This window comes from Salvelinus namaycush, unplaced genomic scaffold (assembly GCF_016432855.1).
Source record: "Salvelinus namaycush isolate Seneca unplaced genomic scaffold, SaNama_1.0 Scaffold2417, whole genome shotgun sequence".
Taxonomy (NCBI): domain Eukaryota; kingdom Metazoa; phylum Chordata; class Actinopteri; order Salmoniformes; family Salmonidae; genus Salvelinus; species Salvelinus namaycush.
This window is the reverse complement of record NW_024059250.1, coordinates 13,948-36,358: the sequence shown is the minus strand read 5'-3', so window position 1 is coordinate 36,358 and position 22,411 is coordinate 13,948. Positions and strand designations below refer to the sequence as shown.

Genomic DNA, 22,411 nt, shown 5'->3' with positions numbered 1-22,411 from the left:
GCAGTACTTCCATACGTTTTTGTCCTGGTATCAGGACCTTCAGACGAGTCGGGTGAGGCCTGTGGGCATCCTAGAGCAAAACAACCGATGTGTTTGTGAGTCTCACCTTTACACAGATGGGTCATATTAGTGGGTAACCAAAATTGTTCGGATGCTACAGACGATTTTTTGAGAATATCGATTTTCGGGATGTCTCATGGTCTGAAAAACACCGATCAAGCTCTGTCAACTTTCTCCGCGGATGCGGAAGTGTTACACAGGCGGATGTGGTGGATTGAGAAGCATCCAATGCAACAAAAAAAACATATCTCCAGTTTAAACTGACTGATTTTTATGGGGATTGTTTTATTATGCTAATTCGATTTCCGCGGGGGGGTTTTGATCGTCGGATATCTTAGCCAAAGAAAATAACAAACATCGTCTTAGGCTCCGTCTGAAGATATCGATCTATTTTCTGCACTCATTTAGTGTTTTTCCCTTGTCAGCATCGATGGTTTCACCGCTCACTGAACAAAACTAATGGAACAAACAGCTCATTCCGCTGGTGCGTCATCTTCCTAGAAAAAGCGGTGACTGGCGCCATTGTGTGGATTTACGGGACATTTCACGAAACAAGTTGTTAACTCTAACTTCTTAGGAATTGAATAAATCAACAAACTTCGATGAAAATACAACGTGTCCAATCTACTGTTGAACAGACCGTTTTGAAAGCTTTTTCCCCCCATAGATTTATGGTTTCGGACAACTGGTCAATTAAGTAGCACAGATTATACCACTTTCTATACCTGTTGCTCAACTTTGATAAAATAATCGCTGAAGATATCAACTTGAAGGCCAATCACTTATTCAAGATGAGTAGTTCAACAAATAAACCCTTCACGATCGACAGTCCATCTCGGAGCTCCGTGGCTGTGAGCAGCGCAGTGAACGGATACATATTTCAGGATTCATCCATTCCCTTTCCTGGGCCGAGTTCCTGTGGGCAGGCCAATAAAATGCATTGAGAAATTGTCCCCACTCATTCCGACTAGAGTGCTGGTTAAAGAACGCACATCCCACGGTCTACGGAGTACTCTGACAAGTCATCATAGAAAATAACCAAACTTTACAACTGATAGGTAAGGATGCAGCGCTTTTATCCCAAACGGGTCTTTTTTATGTATTCTTATGACATTGTGACCACATGATTCCCGTGTTGATTTACAGTTGGCTGAGTTTATTTTATCTTTATTTAACTAAGCATATCAGTTAAGAACAAATTCTTATTTACAATGACGGCCTACTTGGGAACAGTGGGTTAACTGCCTTGTTCAGGGGCAGAACAACAGATTTCTACCTTGTCAGCTCGGGGATTCAAGCCAGCAACCTTTCGGTTACTAGTCCAACGCTCTAACCACCAGGCTACATGCCGCCCCAGTTGACAACTAACGTGAATTCAATGTGAAATCAACAAAACTATTCACCAGGTCATTGGATTTAGGTTAATTAAAGTAGGGTGAAAGAAATCCACGAAATACCATTATGTTGTTGACTTTTTGCAAATCCAATTAGTTTTCCATGTTGATTTAAAGTCATCACATAGATTTTTATTTTTTTTGGTGGGGGGGTTAAAATGACGTGGAAACAACGTCGATTCAACCAGTTTTTTCCCCAGTGGGGTATGACTGCTGTAGTGATTGATGGAACCAGCAGGAACAACAACCCTGTGTTGCCAGGACACTGCTTCATGGACCTTCTGTACCATAGAGGTCCAGACCTCTGGGCAGATGCGGTGATACACTTACCTATATATATATATATATAGCCTATAGGACTGTGTGCTTGCACTGTTACAACAAAAAAAATCGAATTGTTTCAACTCATTGTTATTAAAGGAGAAGTTAGATATTTTATAACCTAATCTCAATTTTTTTTTTATGTACATGGAATGTTATAGAGGGGTCCAGACACGTTTTTGAGAAACTTTCCAAAAAACAAGCATTTTGCTATACCTGCAATAACATCTGCTAAATATGTGTATGAGACCAATAACATCTGCTAACCATGTGTATGTGACCAATAACATCTGCTAACCATGTGTATGTCACCAATAACATCTGCTAACCATGTGTACGTGACCAATAACATCTGCTAAATATGTGTATGCGACCAATAACATTTGATTTGATTGGATCAACGATTCACTCCCTCATCCTCGTTGTGCAGTGCTGGGGCTCTGAAAAAATATGAACAAAAGTTTAAAATAAAAAAAAAGACATCCTTTTAGAAACAGAAATGGTGTCAGTATAGTGATGAAAGTCTTTAGATGTTTTACACATGAAACTGTGTCATTCCTTTATCCACAACCTTATTTTCCATTTTGTGCGACTCCCCGTTTCCCCTATCCAGCTGTTCCTTTCTCCCTGTAGCCTGCTGCTAGAATGGACCCGTTTCCCCTATCCGGCTGTTCCTTTCTCCCTGTAGCCTGCTGCTAGAATGGACCCGTTTCCCCCATCCGGCTGTTCCTTTCTCCCTGTAGCCTGCTGCTAGAATGGACCCGTTTCCCCCATCCGGCTGTTCCTTTCTCCCTGTAGCCTGCTGCTAGAATGGACCCGTTTCCCCATCCAGCTGTTCCTTTCTCCCTGTAGCCTGCTGCTAGAATGGACCCGTTTCCCCCATCCAGCTGTTCCTTTCTCCCTGTAGCCTGCTGCTAGAATGGACCCGTTTCCCCCATCCAGCTGTTCCTTTCTCCCTGTAGCCTGCTGCTAGAATGGACCCGTTTCCCCCATCCAGCTGTTCCTTTCTCTCTGTAGCCTGCTGCTAGAATGGACCCGTTTCCCCATCCAGCTGTTCCTTTTCTCCCTGTAGCCTGCTGCTAGAATGGACCCGTTTCCCCTATCCAGCTGTTCCTTTCTCCCTGTAGCCTGCTGCTAGAATGGACCCGTTTCCCCTATCCAGCTGTTCCTTTCTCCCTGTAGCCTGCTGCTAGAATGGACCCGTTTCCCCTATCCGGCTGTTCCTTTTCTCCCTGTAGCCTGCTGCTAGAATGGACCCGTTTCCCCTATCCAGCTGTTCCTTTTCTCCCTGTAGCCTGCTGCTAGAATGGACCCGTTTCCCCTATCCGGCTGTTCCTTTTCTCCCTGTAGCCTGCTGCTAGAATGGACCCGTTTCCCCTATCCGGCTGTTCCTTTTCTCCCTGTAGCCTGCTGCTAGAATGGACCCGTTTCCCCCATCCGGCTGTTCCTTTCTCCCTGTAGCCTGCTGCTAGAATGGACCCGTTTCCCCTATCCAGCTGTTCCTTTCTCCCTGTAGCCTGCTGCTAGAATGGACCCGTTTCCCCTATCCAGCTGTTCCTTTCTCCCTGTAGCCTGCTGCTAGAATGGACCCGTTTCCCCTATCCAGCTGTTCCTTTCTCCCTGTAGCCTGCTGCTAGAATGGACCCGTTTCCCCTATCCAGCTGTTCCTTTCTCGCTGTAGCCTGCTGCTAGAATGGAGCCGTTTCCCCTATCCAGCTGTTCCTTTCTCCCTGTAGCCTGCTGCTAGAATGGACCCGTTTCCCCTATCCAGCTGTTCCTTTTCTCCCTGTAGCCTGCTGCTAGAATGGACCCGTTTCCCCTATCCAGCTGTTCCTTTCTCCCTGTAGCCTGCTGCTAGAATGGACCCGTTTCCCCCATCCAGCTGTTCCTTTCTCCCTGTAGCCTGCTGCTAGAATGGACCCGTTTCCCCCATCCAGCTGTTCCTTTCTCCCTGTAGCCTGCTGCTAGAATGGACCCGTTTCCCCTATCCGGCTGTTCCTTTCTCCCTGTAGCCTGCTGCTAGAATGGAGCCGTTTCCCCCATCCAGCTGTTCCTTTCTCCCTGTAGCCTGCTGCTAGAATGGACCCGTTTCCCCTATCCAGCTGTTCCTTTCTCCCTGTAGCCTGCTGCTAGAATGGACCCGTTTCCCCCATCCGGCTGTTCCTTTTCTCCCTGTAGCCTGCTGCTAGAATGGACCCGTTTCCCCCATCCGGCTGTTCCTTTCTCCCTGTAGCCTGCTGCTAGAATGGAGCCGTTTCCCCCATCCGGCTGTTCCTTTCTCCCTGTAGCCTGCTGCTAGAATGGACCCGTTTCCCCTATCCGGCTGTTCCTTTCTCCCTGTAGCCTGCTGCTAGAATGGACCCGTTTCCCCTATCCAGCTGTTCCTTTTCTCCCTGTAGCCTGCTGCTAGAATGGACCCGTTTCCCCTATCCAGCTGTTCCTTTTCTCCCTGTAGCCTGCTGCTAGAATGGACCCGTTTCCCCTATCCAGCTGTTCCTTTTCTCCCTGTAGCCTGCTGCTAGAATGGACCCGTTTCCCCTATCCGGCTGTTCCTTTCTCCCTGTAGCCTGCTGCTAGAATGGACCCGTTTCCCCTATCTGGCTGTTCCTTTCTCCCTGTAGCCTGCTGCTAGAATGGAGCCGTTTCCCCTATCCGGCTGTTCCTTTCTCCCTGTAGCCTGTTGCTAGAATGGAGCCGTTTCCCCTATCCGGCTGTTCCTTTCTCCCTGTAGCCTGCTGCTAGAATGGAGCCGTTTCCCCCATCCGGCTGTTCCTTTCTCCCTGTAGCCTGCTGCTAGAATGGTAGCCGTTTCCCCATCCAGCTGTTCCTTTCTCCCTGTAGCCTGCTGCTAGAATGGAGCCGCTTCCCCTATCCGGCTGTTCCTTTCTCCCTGTAGCCTGCTGCTAGAATGGAGCCGTTTCCCCTATCCAGCTGTTCCTTTCTCCCTGTAGCCTGCTGCTAGAATGGAGCCGTTTCCCCCATCCGGCTGTTCCTTTCTCGCTGTAGCCTGCTGCTAGAATGGAGCCGTTTCCCCTATCCAGCTGTTCCTTTCTCCCTGTAGCCTGCTGCTAGAATGGAGCCGTTTCCCCCATCCGGCTGTTCCTTTCTCCCTGTAGCCTGCTGCTAGAATGGAGCCGTTTCCCCCATCCGGCTGTTCCTTTCTCCCTGTAGCCTGCTGCTAGAATGGACCCGTTTCCCCTATCCGGCTGTTCCTTTCTCCCTGTAGCCTGCTGCTAGAATGGACCCGTTTCCCCTATCCGGCTGTTCCTTTCTCCCTGTAGCCTGCTGCTAGAATGGTCCCGTTTCCCCTATCCGGCTGTTCCTTTCTCCCTGTAGCCTGCTGCTAGAATGGAGACGTTTCCCGTCTCCGGCTGTTCCTTTCTCCCTGTAGCCTGCTGCTAGAATGGAGCCGTTTCCCCCATCCGGCTGTTCCTTTCTCCCTGTAGCCTGCTGCTAGAATGGAGCCGTTTCCCCCATCCGGTTGTTCCTTTCTCCCTGTAGCCTGCTGCTAGAATGGACCTGTTTCCCCTATCCGGCTGTTCCTTTCTCCCTGTAGCCTGCTGCTAGAATGGACCCGTTTAACCTATCCGGCTGTTCCTTTCTCCCTGTAGCCTGCTGCTAGAATGGAGCCGTTTCCCCTATCCGGCTGTTCCTTTCTCCCTGTAGCCTGCTGCTAGAATGGAGCCGTTTCCCCCATCCGGCTGTTCCTTTCTCCCTTTAGCCTGCTGCTAGAATGGACCCGTTTCCCCTATCCGGCTGTTCCTTTCTCCCTGTAGCCTGCTGCTAGAATGGACCCGTTTCCCCTATCCGGCTGTTCCTTTCTCCCTGTAGCCTGCTGCTAGAATGGAGCCGTTTCCCCTATCCGGCTGTTCCTTTCTCCCTGTAGCCTGCTGCTAGAATGGAGCCGTTTCCCCTATCCGGCTGTTCCTTTCTCCCTGTAGCCTGCTGCTAGAATGGAGCCGTTTCCCCCATCCGGCTGTTCCTTTCTCCCTGTAGCCTGCTGCTAGAATGGACCTGTTTCCCCTATCCGGCTGTTCCTTTCTCCCTGTAGCCTGCTGCTAGAATGGACCCGTTTCCCCTATCCGGCTGTCCCTTTTCCCTGTAGCCTGCTGCTAGAATGGAGCCGTTTCCCCTATCCGGCTGTTCCTTTCTCCCTGTAGCCTGCTGCTAGAATGGAGCCGTTTCCCCATCCAGCTGTTCCTTTCTCCCTGTAGCCTGCTGCTAGAATAGAGCTGTTTCCCCTATCCAGCTGTTCCTTTCTCCCTGTAGCCTGCTGCTAGAATGGTAGCCGTTTCCCCATCCAGCTGTTCCTTTCTCCCTGTAGCCTGCTGCTAGAATAGAGCTGTTTCCCCTATCCGGCTGTTCCTTTCTCCCTGTAGCCTGCTGCTAGAATGGAGCCGTTTCCCCCATCCGGCTGTTCCTTTCTCCCTGTAGCCTGCTGCTAGAATGGAGCCGTTTCCCCCATCCGGCTGTTCCTTTCTCCTTGTAGCCTGCTGCTAGAATGGACCCGTTTCCCCTATCCGGCTGTTCCTTTCTCCCTGTAGCCTGCTGCTAGAATGGACCCGTTTCCCCTATCCGGCTGTTCCTTTCTCCCTGTAGCCTGCTGCTAGAATGGAGCCGTTTCCCCTATCCGGCTGTTCCTTTCTCCCTGTAGCCTGCTGCTAGAATGGTAGCCGTTTCCCCATCCAGCTGTTCCTTTCTCCCTGTAGCCTGCTGCTAGAATGGAGCCGTTTCCCCCATCCGGCTGTTCCTTTCTCGCTGTAGCCTGCTGCTAGAATGGACCCGTTTCCCCTATCCGGCTGTTCCTTTCTCCCTGTAGCCTGCTGCTAGAATGGAGCCGTTTCCCCCATCCGGCTGTTCCTTTCTCCCTGTAGCCTGCTGCTAGAATGGAGCCGTTTCCCCCATCCGGCTGTTCCTTTCTCCCTGTAGCCTGCTGCTAGAATGGACCTGTTTCCCCTATCCGGCTGTTCCTTTCTCCCTGTAGCCTGCTGCTAGAATGGACCCGTTTCCCCTATCCGGCTGTTCCTTTCTCCCTGTAGCCTGCTGCTAGAATGGAGCCGTTTCCCCTATCCGGCTGTTCCTTTCTCCCTATAGCCTGCTGCTAGAATGGAGCCGTTTCCCCCATCCAGCTGTTCCTTTCTCACTGTAGCCTGCTGCTAGAATGGAGCCGTTTCCCCTATCCGGCTGTTCCTTTCTCCCTGTAGCCTGCTGCTAGAATGGAGCCGTTTCCCCTATCCGGCTGTTCCTTTCTCCCTGTAGCCTGCTGCTAGAATGGAGCCGTTTCCCCATCTAGCTGTTCCTTTCTCCCTGTAGCCTGCTGCTAGAATAGAGCTGTTTCCCCTATCCAGCTGTTCCTTTCTCCCTGTAGCCTGCTGCTAGAATAGTGCTGTTTCCCCTATCCAGCTGTTCCTTTCTCCCTGTAGCCTGCTGCTAGAATGGAGCCGTTTCCCCCATCCGGCTGTCCCTTTTCCCTGTAGCCTGCTGCTAGAATGGACCCGTTTCCCCTATCCGGCTGTTCCTTTCACCCTGTAGCCTGCTGCTAGAATGGAGCCGTTTCCCCTATCCGGCTGTTCCTTTCTCCCTGTAGCCTGCTGCTAGAATGGAGCCGTTTCCCCCATCCGGCTGTTCCTTTCTCCCGGTAGCCTGCTGCTAGAATGGACCCGTTTCCCCTATCCGGCTGTTCCTTTCTCCCTGTAGCCTGCTGCTAGAATGTACCCGTTTCCCCTATCCGGCTGTTCCTTTCTCCCTGTAGCCTGCTGCTAGAATGTAGCTGTTTCCCCTATCCGGCTGTTCCTTTCTCCCTGTAGCCTGCTGCTAGAATGGTAGCCGTTTCCCCATCCAGCTGTTCCTTTCTCCCTGTAGCCTGCTGCTAGAATGGAGCCGCTTCCCCTATCCGGCTGTTCCTTTCTCCCTGTAGCCTGCTGCTAGAATGGAGCCGTTTCCCCTATCCAGCTGTTCCTTTCTCCCTGTAGCCTGCTGCTAGAATGGAGCCGTTTCCCCCATCCGGCTGTTCCTTTCTCGCTGTAGCCTGCTGCTAGAATGGAGCCGTTTCCCCTATCCAGCTGTTCATTTCTCCCTGTAGCCTGCTGCTAGAATGGAGCCGTTTCCCCATCCAGCTGTTCCTTTCTCCCTGTAGCCTGCTGCTAGAATGGTAGCCGTTTCCCCATCCAGCTGTTCCTTTCTCCCTGTAGCCTGCTGCTAGAATGGAGCCGTTTCCCCTATCCGGCTGTTCCTTTCTCCCTGTAGCCTGCTGCTAGAATGGAGCCGTGTCCCCTATCCAGCTGTTCCTTTCTCCCTGTAGCCTGCTGCTAGAATGGAGCCGTTTCCCCTATCCAGCTGTTCCTTTCTCCCTGTAGCCTGCTGCTAGAATGGAGCCGTTTCCCCTATCCGGCTGTTCCTTTCTCCCTGTAGCCTGCTGCTAGAATGGAGCCGTTTCCCCTATCCGGCTGTTCCTTTCTCCCTGTAACCTGCTGCTAGAATGGAGCCGTTTCCCCTATCCGGCTGTTCCTTTCTCCCTGTAGCCTGCTGCTAGAATGGAGCCGTTTCCCCTATCCGGCTGTTCCTTTCTCCCTGTAACCTGCTGCTAGAATGGACCCGTTTCCCCCATCCGGCTGTTCCTTTCTCCCTGTAGCCTGCTGCTAGAATGGACCCGTTTCCCCTATCCGGCTGTTCCTTTCTCCCTGTAGCCTGCTGCTAGAATGGACCCGTTTCCCCTATCCGGCTGTTCCTTTCTCTCTGTAGCCTGCTGCTAGAATGGACCCGTTTCCCCTATCCGGCTGTTCCTTTCTCCCTGTAGCCTGCTGCTAGAATGGAGCCGTTTCCCCTATCCGGCTGTTCCTTTCTCCCTGTAGCCTGCTGCTAGAATGGACCCGTTTCCCCCATCCGGCTGTTCCTTTCTCCCTGTAGCCTGCTGCTAGAATGGAGCCGTTTCCCCTATCCGGCTGTTCCTTTCTCCCTGTAGCCTGCTGCTAGAATGGAGCCGTTTCCCCTATCCGGCTGTTCCTTTCTCCCTGTAGCCTGCTGCTAGAATGGAGCCGTTTCCCCTATCCGGCTGTTCCTTTCTCCCTGTAGCCTGCTGCTAGAATGGACCCGTTTCCCCTATCCAGCTGTACCTTTCTGACAAAATAACATGTTCTGACAAAATAACATGTTCTGACAAAAATAACATGTTCTGACAAACTAACATGTTCTGACAAACTAACATGTTCTGACAAAAATAACATGTTCTGACAAAAATAACATGTTCTGACAAAAATAACATGTTCTGACAAAATAACATGTTCTGACAAACTAACATGTTCTGACAAACTAACATGTTCTGACAAAAATAACATGTTCTGACAAAAATAACATGTTCTGACAAACTAACATGTTCTGACAAACTAACATGTTCTGACAAACTAACATGTTCTGACAAAAATAACATGTTCTGACAAAAATAACATGTTCTGACAAAAATAACATGTTCTGACAAAATAACATGTTCTGACAAAATCACATCGAGATGTCAGTTCAGACACAGAGTTTGAAAAAACTTTAAAGTGTTTTAAAATAGAAAGAGGTTATAATAATGTAGAAACATAATAATGTAGAAACATAATATGTTTTATTGACACACATTTTCCCAGCATGTATTCACAGATGTTTCACCAGTGTGTCATAGAAAGAGAAAGTGTTTGTGTGTGTGTGTATGTGTGTGTGTGAAAGAGAGAATGAGAGAGAGTGTGTGTCTGTGAGAGAGAGCTGTATATGTGTGTTTTCATGTGTTTACGTGCTTACCCCCAGGTTACAGAGGATGTCCAGAGCTGACTGGTCCTTCCTGGAGCAGCTGTTGGAGGAGGGGCAGGGTTATAGCACCGGGGTGGGCCGTGTCTGGCTCACTGTCCTCTTCCTGTTCCGCATGCTGGTCCTGGGCACCGCCGCAGAGTCCGCCTGGGACGACGAACAAAACAGCTTCGTCTGCAACACCAAGCAACCTGGATGTACCGCCGTGTGTTACGACAAAGCTTTCCCCATATCACATTACCGCTATTTTGTGCTCCAGGTGATTTTTGTTTCCACGCCGACTATTTTCTATTTTGGGTATGTGGCCTTGAGGGCTGCGAAGGAGGAGGAAGATGAGGAGAAGAAGAGAACGGAGGAGGGTGGTGGTGGTGGTGAGGTACGAGAGAGGGGAGGAGTAAAGAAGAATGAAGAGAAGAAGAGGGAGGTGAGAAAGGGGGATGAGATAGAAGAACTAGAGGAGGAGAAAGGAGGGAGGAAGGAGGTGAAAGCTCTCCCAGAGGCTCCTAAGCTGAAGGGCCGTCTCCTCTGTGCCTACGCTGCCAGCATCCTCCTCAAGGTCCTCCTGGAGGTCGGCTTCATCGTGGGGCTATGGTACCTCTACGGCTTCGTGATCCCGGCCCGGTTCGAGTGTGTCCGGGACCCCTGTCCTCACACGGTGGACTGCTTCGTCTCCAGACCCACGGAGAAGACCATCTTCACCATCTACACCCAGGCCATCGCTGGAGTCTCTGTCCTTCTCAACATAGCAGAGCTCCTCCACCTCCTCCAGCTGGCCATCACCCATCACCTGGAGAAGCGCTATGCCCAGGAGCAGTACACCTTTCCTGGCATAGCTAGGGTCTGAGTCCGGCCTGGTGCTCCAAGCCTGGAGATGGAGATGCAGCAAGCTTTGCCTTACCAGGAGAAGGGCCATCTGCATTTACCCATGAGGGAGGCCAGCTACACCAAGCCCAGTGAGAGTTATCTGGACCTGGGTGAGGCCAGCTAAACCAAGCCCAGTGAGAGTTATCTGGACCTGGGTGAGGCCAGCTACACCAAGCCCAGTGAGGGTTATCTGGACCTGGGTGAGGCCAGCTACACCAAGCCCAGTGAGAGTTATCTGGACCTGGGTGAGGCCAGCTACACCAAGCCCAGTGAGAGTTATCTGGACCTGGGTGAGGCCAGCTACACCAAGCCCAGTGAGAGTTATCTGGACCTGGGTGAGGCCAGCTACACCAAGCCCAGTGAGAGTTATCTGGACCTGGGTGAGGCCAGCTACACCAAACCCAGTGAGAGTTATCTGGACCTGGGTGAGGCCAGCTACACCAAGCCCAGTGAGAGTTATCTGGACCTGGGTGAGGCCAGCTACACCAAGCCCAGTGAGAGTTATCTGGACCTGGGTGAGGCCAGCTACACCAAACCCAGTGAGAGTTATCTGGACCTGGGTGAGGCCAGCCACACCAAGCCCAGTGAGAGTTATCTGGACCTGGGTGAGGCCAGCTACACCAAGCCCAGTGAGAGTTATCTGGACCTGGGTGAGGCCAGCTACACAAGGCCCAGTGAGAGTTATCTGGACCTGGTTTCGGGAGCAGGGATGGACCCTGATGGTGACCTGCTCCCCAGTTATCTGAACTATATGGGGGCTATGAGGACAACACACTCTTTAGGGAGAGCAACACGACACACAACACACACACAAACAGCAACAAACACTGTAAGGGTGCCCAGAAGGAACACAGTAAGGGTGCCCAGAAGGGACACAGCAACAAACACAGTAAGGGTGCCCAGAAGGGACACAGCAACAAACACAGTAAGGGTGCCCAGAAGGGACACAGCAACAAACACAGTAAGGGTGCCCAGAAGGGACACAGCAACAAACACAGTAAGGGTACCCAGAAGGGACACAGCAACAAACACAGTAAGGGTGCCCAGAAGGGACACAGCAACAAACACAGTAAGGGTGCCCAGAAGGGACACAGCAACAAACACAGTAAGGGTGCCCAGAAGGGACACAGCAACAAACACAGTAAGGGTGCCCAGAAGGGACACAGCAACAAACACACAACGCATTATGTATGAGGAAAACAGAGACGTTTGGTTCTGTGACTAGGAATGAGCCATGTGCCAACTAAAGACGAATACAGCTGCTTTGTGGGTAGGTTAAACTTTGAAGTACGTTTCCAGAGAACATGGACAAGAATAAGAACACATGTCTTGAAGGACAATGTAGTGAAGATGTATTAGATGTTGCTGATTAGAATGAAAATAAAGTCCTCAGGAACAAGGTTTAAACAAAGACCATGGATGAACGGAACACTAAGAACGGGAAAGGAGGACAATCGGAACCGGATGTAGTATAATTCAGCCATTTTAGATTTTAGGAAACCTTCTATTCCAATGGGAATGGGATAAGCCTATGCACTGGCTGGATGTGATGTGACAATGGAAAAACTTGGCTTGACCTCTACAGGGAAAACAACCTACAGGCCCCAACAGTGCAGTCGGGTCTTGTGAGAAAGAGTAGGGGTAAATATATCTACTTCCCAAGTGGAACCCTATTCCCTACATAGTGCACTACTTTTCACTAGGGCCTTATAGGGCCCTATAGGCTACCATTTGGGGGCATAGCCTGTGTTGTTAAGCATGTTCCTTAACTGATTACTGTGACCTCAGAGCTCCGCTAAGGCCAGTGGAATGTTCTGGGCTCTCTGGACTACCCTCACTCCCTGGAGACTAACGGACACACACACACATGCACACACACACACACACACACACACGCCTGTCCCCTATGTAGCTGTCCAGCTAGAGGGGGGAGTAAGGGGGAGCAAGTGGGGAGGAGGGGTGAAGAGGTGGGAGCCAGGGAGGGAAAGAGAGAGGGATGGGTGTAGGGAGAGAGGGAGGGAGGGGTGGAGGGAGGGTGAGTGGTATGAAGAGGTATGGAAAGAGTAACTGTCTGATATCCTGTGAATGATTTACATTTGATTCCCTGTGAATTATTTGAATTTGATTCCCTATGAATGATTTACATTTGATTCCATGTGATTCCCTGTGAATGATTTAAATTTGATTCCATGTGATTCCCTGTGAATGATTTAAATTCGATTTCATGTGATTCCCTGTGAATGATTTAAATTCGATTCCATGTGATTCCCTGTGAATGATTTAAATTCGATTTCATGTGATTCCCTGTGAATAAAAAGTAATTTTCTCATTCATTGATGAATGTAAGCGGTACAGCTGAATTGGTTATTCTATTAATAAGAAAGGAAATCACCGAATATGTGAAGAGTATTTAAATAATATATATTTAATTTTGTTTTGTATCGAGATTGTCATTGTTTATATTTATTGGTTATATTTGAATAAATCTGTTTTTAATTAGGTGATTATATCCTCTTTATTTACCCACTTCATTGGCAGACAACTAAAGCTAAGTATCGTTTTTAATACAAGTAATATACAAGTAATATACAAGTAATAGCCTGGCCATCATAGCCTGTAATATGAAAAATCTTGATCCTTGAATCACAATAGTGATTCTATTCATTTATTCATCTATTCAATTCCTATCTATTCATAGGCCTACAGTAGGTCTGACACAAACAAGTAGAACTCAATGAGGATAAGGACACGTATTCATCACCAGACTGGGTGTATTTCCATACGTTGACTCATTCATGGAATGGTATTTTGCAGTGGTGTAAAGTACTTAAGTAAAAAAAAATACTTTAAAGTATTACTTAAGTCGTTTTTCTTTGGGGGGGGGGGTATCTGTACTTTACTTTTTATATTTTTTGACAACTTTTACTTTTACTACATTCCTAAAGAAAATATTATACTTTTTACTCCGTACATTTTCCCTGACAACCTAAAGTACTCGTTATATTTCGAATGCTTAGCAGGACAGGAAAAGGGTCTAATTCACACACTTATCAAGAGAACATCCCTGGTCGTCCCTACTGCCTCTGGCAGACTCACTAAACACAAATACATATTTTGTTAATAGTGTTGGATGCAATAAAATGCAAATTAATTAGTTAAAAATCATACAATGTGATTTTCGGGATTTTTGTTTTAGATTCCGTCGCTCACAGTTGAAGTGTACCTATGATAAAAATTACAGACCTCTACATGCTTTGTAAGTAGGAAAACCTGCAAAATCGGCAGTGTGTCAAATACTTGTTCTCCCCACTGTATGTTCATTCTCCTAACCTGCTGTTAATTATCCTAACCTGCTACTTTAATTCTCCTAACCTGCTACTTTAATTCTCCTAACCTGCTACGTTAATTCTCCTAACCTGCTACTTTAATTCTCCTAACCTGCTACTTTAATTCTCCTAACCTGCTACGTTAATTCTCCTAACCTTCTACGTTAAATCTCCTAACCTGCTACGTTAATTCTCCTAACCTTCTACGTTAAATCTCCTAACCTGCTACGTTAATTCTCCTAACCTTCTACGTTAAATCTCCTAACCTGCTACGTTAATTCTCCTAACCTTCTACGTTAAATCTCCTAACCTGCTACGTTAATTCTCCTAACCTTCTACGTTAATTCTCCTAACCTGCTATGTTAATTATCCTAACCTGCTGTTAATTCTCCTAATCTGCTACTTTAATTCTCCTAACCTGCTATGTTAATTCTCCTAACCTGCTACGTTAAATCCTTTTATGAATAATATAACTATGTCAATGGAGATTATATTCTGCTAATGACCACCACAGGAAAATAACCAGTGTTGTCGAGTAGTGAACCAGTAATCTAACTAACTACCATTTTGCAGCAGCTTGGTGGCAGTTGAACTAAATTCCAATTTAGGTGGTGTTTTCAGAAGCTAATTACTGTTTTATCACGTAGCGATGTAGTTAAGTACTGGAACTACACACTACTGTTTTACCATGTAGCGGTGTAGCTAAGTACTGGAACTAAACACTACTGTTTTACCATGTAGCGGTGTAGCTAACTGCTGGAACTACACACTACTGTTTTACCATGTAGCGGTGTAGCTAACTACTGGAATTACACACATTAGAGCATGGAACTCAGAGATAGTCTATAGGTCAATGTAGCAGTAGACCTATAACTTCCATAGAACTCAGAGATAGCCTATAGACCTATAACTTCCATATAACTCAGATATAGCCTATAGGTCAATGCAGCAGTAGGCCTATAACTTCCATGTAGCGGTGTAATTAGATACTAAGTAAAATATATAGGCCTAATGCCGACACATCAAAATAGTAGAAAATATCCTGATGAAAATTCTTGTTCTTTCAATCACATTAATCTCTCCGCCTGTCTGCCTCCCTTTCTATCTGTCTTGACTTGAGCTATGAAGAGTGAAGTGCAACATTGTATCAAATCAGCAGGTTGGTGTGCTCAGGTGTGCCTGCACCCTCAACGTTATCAGGACAGAGAAACCAGACACATGCTCAATGCTCACGTGGAGCACTACAAACAAAAGACAATGAAAAAATTGACAACACTCCTAAATGATGGTTATGAAATGAACAAAAACTTGTTTCTCACAAGTGTAGCAGGTCGTGAACTCTGCAAACAATCAAACAAATTAATTTATATAGCCCTTCTTACATCAGCTGATGTCACAATGTGCTGTACAGAAACCCAGCCTAAAACCACCAATCAGCAAACAATGCAGGTGTAGAAGCACGGTGGTTAGGAAAAACTCCCTAGAAAGGCTGGAACCTAGGAAGAAACCTAGAGAGGAACCAGGCTATGAGGGGTTGCCAGTCCTCTTCTGGCTGTGCCGGGTGGAGATTATAACAGAACATGGCCAAGATGTTCAAATGTTCATAGATGACCAGCAGGGTCAGATAATAAAAATCACAGTGTTTGTCGAGGGTGCAACAGGTCAGCACCTCAGAAGTAAATGTCAGTTGGCTTTTCATCGCCGATCATTAACAGTATCTCTACCGCTCCTGCTGTCTCTAGAGAGTTGGAGCCATGTCATTGACCCATTGGAGCCATGATGGTAACCCATTGGAGCCATGATGGTAACCCACTGGAGCCATGATGGTAACCCATTGGAGCCATGTTAGTGACCCATTGGAGCCATGATGGTAACCCACTGGAGCCATGATGGTAACCCATTGGAGCCATGCAAGTGTTGTCCATTGGAGCCATGTAAGTGTATGTGTGGGCATCCATCCTAAGGCAAGCATATTGACTTTTGCAAGGGTTAGGCCCTTTTGTGATCTAATGACATTGACACTAATGTGCTGTCTTTCAACAGCAACCCAACAGGAGAGCAAGGCACGTCGACTCTGAGTGTTGTGGATAGTGATCTTTTTCATAAAAACAATTAACCTGAGGACAATTCCACATTACATGCACACTTGTGCCAATGGCCTTCTGTAAACAGAATTTACATAAAGGGGAGGGTACTAAAGACATGTTATATCTTTTGTGTGGAATAACACAAGTTCTATGAATGAAGTTGAAAGAAATTGTTTGGTGACTAGGGTTCCGAGATGCTCAATGTATGTTCCTCCACATATATTCCCACTCAATGTTCCTCCACAGTTTCCCACTCAACGTTCCTCCACAGTTTCCCCACTCAACGTTCCTCCACATAGTTTCCCACTCAACGTTCCTCCACAGTTTCCCCACTCAACGTTCCTCCACACAGTTTCCAACTAAACGTTCCTCCACAGTTTCCCACTCAACGTTCCTCCACATATATTCCCACTCAACGTTCCTCCACATAGTTTCCCACTCAATGTTCCTCCACAGTTTCCCCACTCAACGTTCCTCCACAGTTTCCCACTCAACGTTCCTCCACATAGTTTCCCACTCAACGTTCCTCCACATAGTTTCCCACTCAATGTTCCTCCACAGTTTCCCCACTCAACGTTCCTCCACATAGTTTCCCACTCAACGTTCCTCCACATAGTTTCCCACTCAACGTTCCTCCACAGTTTCCCACTCAACGTTCCTCCACAGTTTCCCCACTCAACGTTCCTCCTCAGTTTCCCCACTCAACGTTCCTCCACATAGTTTCCAACTCAACGTTTCTCCACAGTTTCCCACTCAACGTTCCTCCACAGTTTCCCCACTCAACGTTCCTCCACATAGTTTCCCACTCAACGTTCCTCCACAGTTTCCCCACTCAACGTTCCTCCACACAGTTTCCCACTAAACGTTCCTCCACAGTTTCCCACTCAACGTTCCTCCACATAGTTTCCCACTCAACGTTCCTCCACATAGTTTCCCACTCAATGTTCCTCCACAGTTTCCCCACTCAACGTTCCTCCACATAGTTTCCCACTCAACGTTCCTCCACATAGTTTCCCACTCAATGTTCCTCCACAGTTTCCCCACTCAACGTTCCTCCACATAGTTTCCCACTCAACGTTCCTCCACAGTTTCCCACTCAACGTTCCTCCACATAGTTTCCCACTCAACGTTCCTTCACATAGTTTCTCACTCAACGTTCCTCCACATAGTTTCCAACTCAACGTTCCTCCACAGTTTCCCACTCAACGTTCCTCCACAGTTTCCCCACTCAACGTTCCTCCACATAGTTTCCCACTCAACGTTCCTCCACAGTTTCCCCACTCAACGTTCCTCCACACAGTTTCCCACTAAACGTTCCTCCACAGTTTCCCACTCAACGTTCCTCCACATAGTTTCCCACTCAACGTTCCTCCACATAGTTTCCCACTCAATGTTCCTCCACAGTTTCCCCACTCAACGTTCCTCCACATAGTTTCCCACTCAACGTTCCTCCACAGTTTCCCACTCAACGTTCCTCCACATTTTCCCACTCAACGTTCCTCCACAGTTTCCCACTCAACGTTCCTCCACATAGTTTCCCACTCAACGTTCCTCCACAGTTTCCCCACTCAACGTTCCTCCACACAGTTTCCCACTAAACGTTCCTCCACAGTTTCCCACTCAACGTTCCTCCACATAGTTTCCCACTCAACGTTCCTCCACATAGTTTCCCACTCAATGTTCCTCCACAGTTTCCCCACTCAACGTTCCTCCACATAGTTTCCCACTCAACGTTCCTCCACAGTTTCCCACTCAACGTTCCTCCACAGTTTCCCACTCAACGTTCCTCCACATAGTTTCCCACTCAACGTTCCTCCACATAGTTTCTCACTCAACGTTCCTCCACATAGTTTCCAACTCAACGTTCCTCCACAGTTTCCCACTCAACGTTCCTCCATAGTTTCACACTCAACGTTCCTCCACATAGTTTCCCACTCAACGTTCCTCCACATAGTTTCCCACTCAACGTTCCTCCACAGTTTCCCACTCAACGTTCCTCCACAGTTTCCCCACTCAACGTTCCTCCACATAGTTTCCCACTCAACGTTCCTCCACAGTTTCCCCACTCAACGTTCCTCCACACAGTTTCCCACTAAACGTTCCTCCACAGTTTCCCACTCAACGTTCCTCCACATAGTTTCCCACTCAACGTTCCTCCACATAGTTTCCCACTCAATGTTCCTCCACAGTTTCCCCACTCAACGTTCCTCCACATAGTTTCCCACTCAACGTTCCTCCACAGTTTCCCACTCAACGTTCCTCCACAGTTTCCCACTCAACGTTCCTCCACATAGTTTCCCACTCAACGTTCCTCCACATAGTTTCCCACTCAACGTTCCTCCACAGTTTCCCCACTCAACGTTCCTCCACACAGTTTCCCACTAAACGTTCCTCCACAGTTTCCCACTCAACGTTCCTCCACATAGTTTCCCACTCAACGTTCCTCCACATAGTTTCCCACTCAATCTTCCTCCACAGTTTCCCCACTCAACGTTCCTCCACATAGTTTCCCACTCAACGTTCCTCCACAGTTTCCCACTCAACGTTCCTCCACAGTTTCCCACTCAACGTTCCTCCGCATAGTTTCCCACTCAACGTTCCTCCACATAGTTTCTCACTCAACGTTCCTCCACATAGTTTCCAACTCAACGTTCCTCCACAGTTTCCCACTCAACGTTCTTCCATAGTTTCACACTCAACGTTCCTCCACATAGTTTCCCACTCAACGTTCCTCCACATAGTTTCCCACTCAACGTTCCTCCACATAGTTTCCCACTCAACGTTCCTCCACATAGTTTCCCACTCAACGTTCCTCCACATAGTTTCCCACTCAACGCCCCCCTCTAGTACTGGATAGTCATTGTTCCCAAATCTTCAACGGTTTGTTTGTATCTTCAACAATTCCCTTGTTTTTAGATTTGACATAATTCCAGTCAGTAAATGGATGTTTACATAAATGTGAAATCTAAGGAACACCATAAGCCTTTAAGGCAGCGTGTAACTGAAGTTGAAGGAAAAATGAAAAACTAGGTAAATAAATGTTTTTTTTTTGTAAAATAGATCTTAAAGTGTAAATTAACATGTTTTACTCCATTGGGAATATGGTCGTCTTCCTAGTAGTAGATACTATTTATGAAACAGTGGTGTGTGCCAATGACAAATTACAAGAGAACATGTCTGCCCCATTGCTAATTTCCATATAAACTCAGAAAAAAAAAAAAAAAAAACCTTTTCAGGACCCTGTCTTTGAAAGAAAATTTGTAAACATCCAAATAACTTCACAGATCTTCATTGTAAAGGGTTTAACTTCTCTCAGCTACGGATCCCTTTTACGGGATCACTTTCCTAAACAACCGCTAGAATTGCAGGGCGCCAAATGCAAAAATATTACAAAAAATATTTATAATCATGCAATCACAAGTGAAATATACCAAAACACAGTTTAGCTTGTTGTTAATCCACCTGTCGTGTCAGATTTTGAAAATATACTTTACAGTGAAAGAAATCCAAGCTTTTGTGAGTGTAGCTTTCAATGCTACAACAAGCTCGCCTTATATTAGCTTGGTTAGCTTGGTCATGAAAGTCAGAAAAGCAATTAAATTAATCGCTTACCTTCGATAATCTTTGGATGTTTCCACTCACGAGACTCCCAGTTCCACAACAAATGTTATTTTTGTTCGATAAATATTACTTTTATCACAAAAAACGCCATTTGGGTTGCGCGTTATGCTGAGAAAACTACAGCCTCGTTCCGGTCCTGAAAGGAAGAAGAAAATTCCCAAACGTATCAGATAAAAAAATATTACAAAAAATATTTATAATCATGCGATCATGTCACGACTTCCGCCGAAGTCGGCCCTTCTCCTTGTTCGGGTGGTGTTCGGCGGTCGACGTCACCGGCTTTCTAGTCACCATCGATCCATTTTTCAGTTTCGTTTTGTTTTGTCTGTATTATACACACCTGGTTTCAATTCCCCCATCATGTTCCCTATTTAACCCTCTGGCTTTCATTTCTGTTTTGTCCGTGATTGTTTGTGCGTTAGTGGTTGTGGTTGATACGTGTATGTATCTGTTTATTTCCATTTGTGGAATTTTGCCTTAATTTTGAGTAAAACACTGTGGTTTCGCTCAACACCTGTGTCCTGCGTTTGACTCCGAATATTCTCCGCACACAACTCTGACAGATCACAAGTGAAATATACCAAAACACAGCTTAGCTTGTTGTTAATCCACCTATCATGTCAGATTTTGAAAATATACTTTACAGTGAAAGAAATCTAAGCTTTTGTGAGTGTAGCTTTCAATGCTACAACAAGCTAGCCTTATATTAGCTTGGTTAGCTTGGTCACGAAAGTCAGAAAAGCAATGAAATGAATCGCTTACCTTTGATAATCTTCGGATGTTTCCACTCACGAGACTCCCAGTTACACAACAAATGTTATTTTTGTTCGATAAATATTACTTTTATCACAAAAAAAACGTCATTTGTGTTGCGTATTATGCTCAGAAAATCAAAGCCGTGTTCCGTTCGACAAATTCCAAGAAGTATCCATAATGGTCGTAGAAACATGTCAAATGTTTTTTATAATCAATCCTCAGGTTGTCTTTAACAAACATTATCGATAATATTTCAACTGGACAATTACCTATTCAATAAGAGACAAACGGAAAATGGTGAGCTCCTCTCGCGCACGCAGGAACTATTCGGAGGAAACTTGACTAGTTTTGAAAAAACTTGTGCATTTTTCAAAATAAAAGCCTGAAACTATGTCTAAAGCCTGGTCACAGCCTGAGGAAACCATTGGAAAATGAATCTGGTTGATACCCCTTTAAATGGAGGTTAGACTGGCCAAGAAACACATTTTAGTTTTTTTTAAATATCACTTCCGGGTTACATTTTCTCAGGCTTTCGCTTGCAGAATAAGTATTGTTATACTCACAGACAATATTTTGACAGTTTTGGAAACTTTGGAGTGTTTTCTATCCTAATCTGTAAATTATATGCATATTCTACGATCTGGGCCAGAGAAAATGTCCGTTTACGTTGGGCATGTTATTTAAAAAATAATAATAATTCTGACCCCTAGCGCTATTAAACACTGTTTACCATGCTTGTTCAATGAACCATGAACAATTAATGAACATGCACCTGTGGAACGGTCGTTAAGACACTAACAGCTTACAGACAGTAGACAATTAAGGTCTCAGTTATGAAAACTTAGGACACTAAAGAGGCCTTTCTACTGACTCTGAAAAACTCAAAAAGAAAGATGCCCAGGGTCCCTGCTCATCTGCGTGAACATGCCTTAGGCATACTGCAAGGAGGCATGAGGACTGCAGATGTGGCCAGGGCAATGAATTGCAATGTCCGTACTGTGAGACGCTTAAGACAGCGCTACAGGGAGACAAGACGGACAGCTGATCATCCTCGCAGTGGCAGACCACGTGTAACACCTGCACAGGATCAGTACATCCAAACATCACACCTGCGGGACAGGTACAGGATGGCAACAACAACTGCCCAAGTTACACCAGGAACGCACAATCCCTCCATCAGTGCTCAGACTGTCCGCAATAGGCTGAGAGAGGCTAGACTGAGGGCTTGTAGGCCTGTTGTAAGGCAGGTCCTCACCAGACATCACCGGCAACAATGTCGCCTATGGGCACAAACCCACCGTCGCAGGACCAGACAGGACTGGTAAAAAGTGCTCTTCACTGACAAGTCGCGGTTTTGTCTCACATGGGGTAATGGTCGGATTTGCGTTTACCGTTGAAGGAATGAGCGTTACACCGAGGCCTGTACTCTGGAGCAGGATTGATTTGTAGGTGGAGGGTCCGTCATGGTCTGGGGCGGTGTGTCACAGCATCATCGGACTGAGCTTGTTGTCATTGCAGGCAATCTCAATGCTGTGCGTTACAGGGAAGACATCCTCCTCCCTCATGTGGTACCCTTCCTGCAGGCTCATCCTGACATGACCCTCCAGCGTGACAATGCAACCAGCCATACTGCTCGTTCTGTGCGTGATTTCCTGTAAGACAGGAACGTCAGTGTTCTGCCATGGCCAGCGAAGATCTCAGTCCCATTGAGCACATCTGGGACCTGTTGGATCGGAGGGTGAAGGCTAGGGCCATTGCCCCCAGAAATGTCTGGGAACTTGCAGGTGCCTTGGTGGAAGAGTTCTCACAGCAAGAACTGGCAAATCTGGTGCAGTTCATGAGGAGGAGATGCACTGCAGTACTTAATGCAGCTGGTGGCCACACCAGATACTGACTGGTACTTTTGATTTTGACCCCCCCTTTGTTCAGGGAAACATTATTCAATTTCTGTTAGTCACATGTCTGTGGAACTTGTTCAGTTTATGTCTCAGTTATTGAATCTTGTTATGTTCATACAAATATTTACACGTGTTAAGTTTGTTTACTGAAAATAAAGGCAGTTGACAGTGAGAGGACATTTCTGTTTTTGCTTGAGTTTAGATGTAATGAAATATAGTTTGTGTTTCGAAAATATATCAGAGTAAATAACATGGAATCTGTGAGGTAGAGCAAGTTGTTCCTCTATTGAACACCTAGC

At 46.9% G+C, this 22,411-nt stretch overlaps 1 protein-coding gene across 1 annotated transcript; it reads left to right on the top strand.

The window, feature by feature from the left end:
* The first annotated feature begins 1,032 nt into the window (after positions 1-1,032).
* LOC120038872 (gap junction alpha-4 protein-like) lies at positions 1,033-10,553 on the top strand. Its single transcript, XM_038984456.1, has 2 exons — positions 1,033-1,118; positions 9,561-10,553. Exon 2 carries the CDS (start codon positions 9,571-9,573, stop codon positions 10,402-10,404), a length of 834 nt encoding a protein of 277 aa, XP_038840384.1. The 5' UTR covers positions 1,033-1,118; positions 9,561-9,570; the 3' UTR covers positions 10,405-10,553.
* Positions 10,554-22,411: the final 11,858 nt, after the last annotated feature.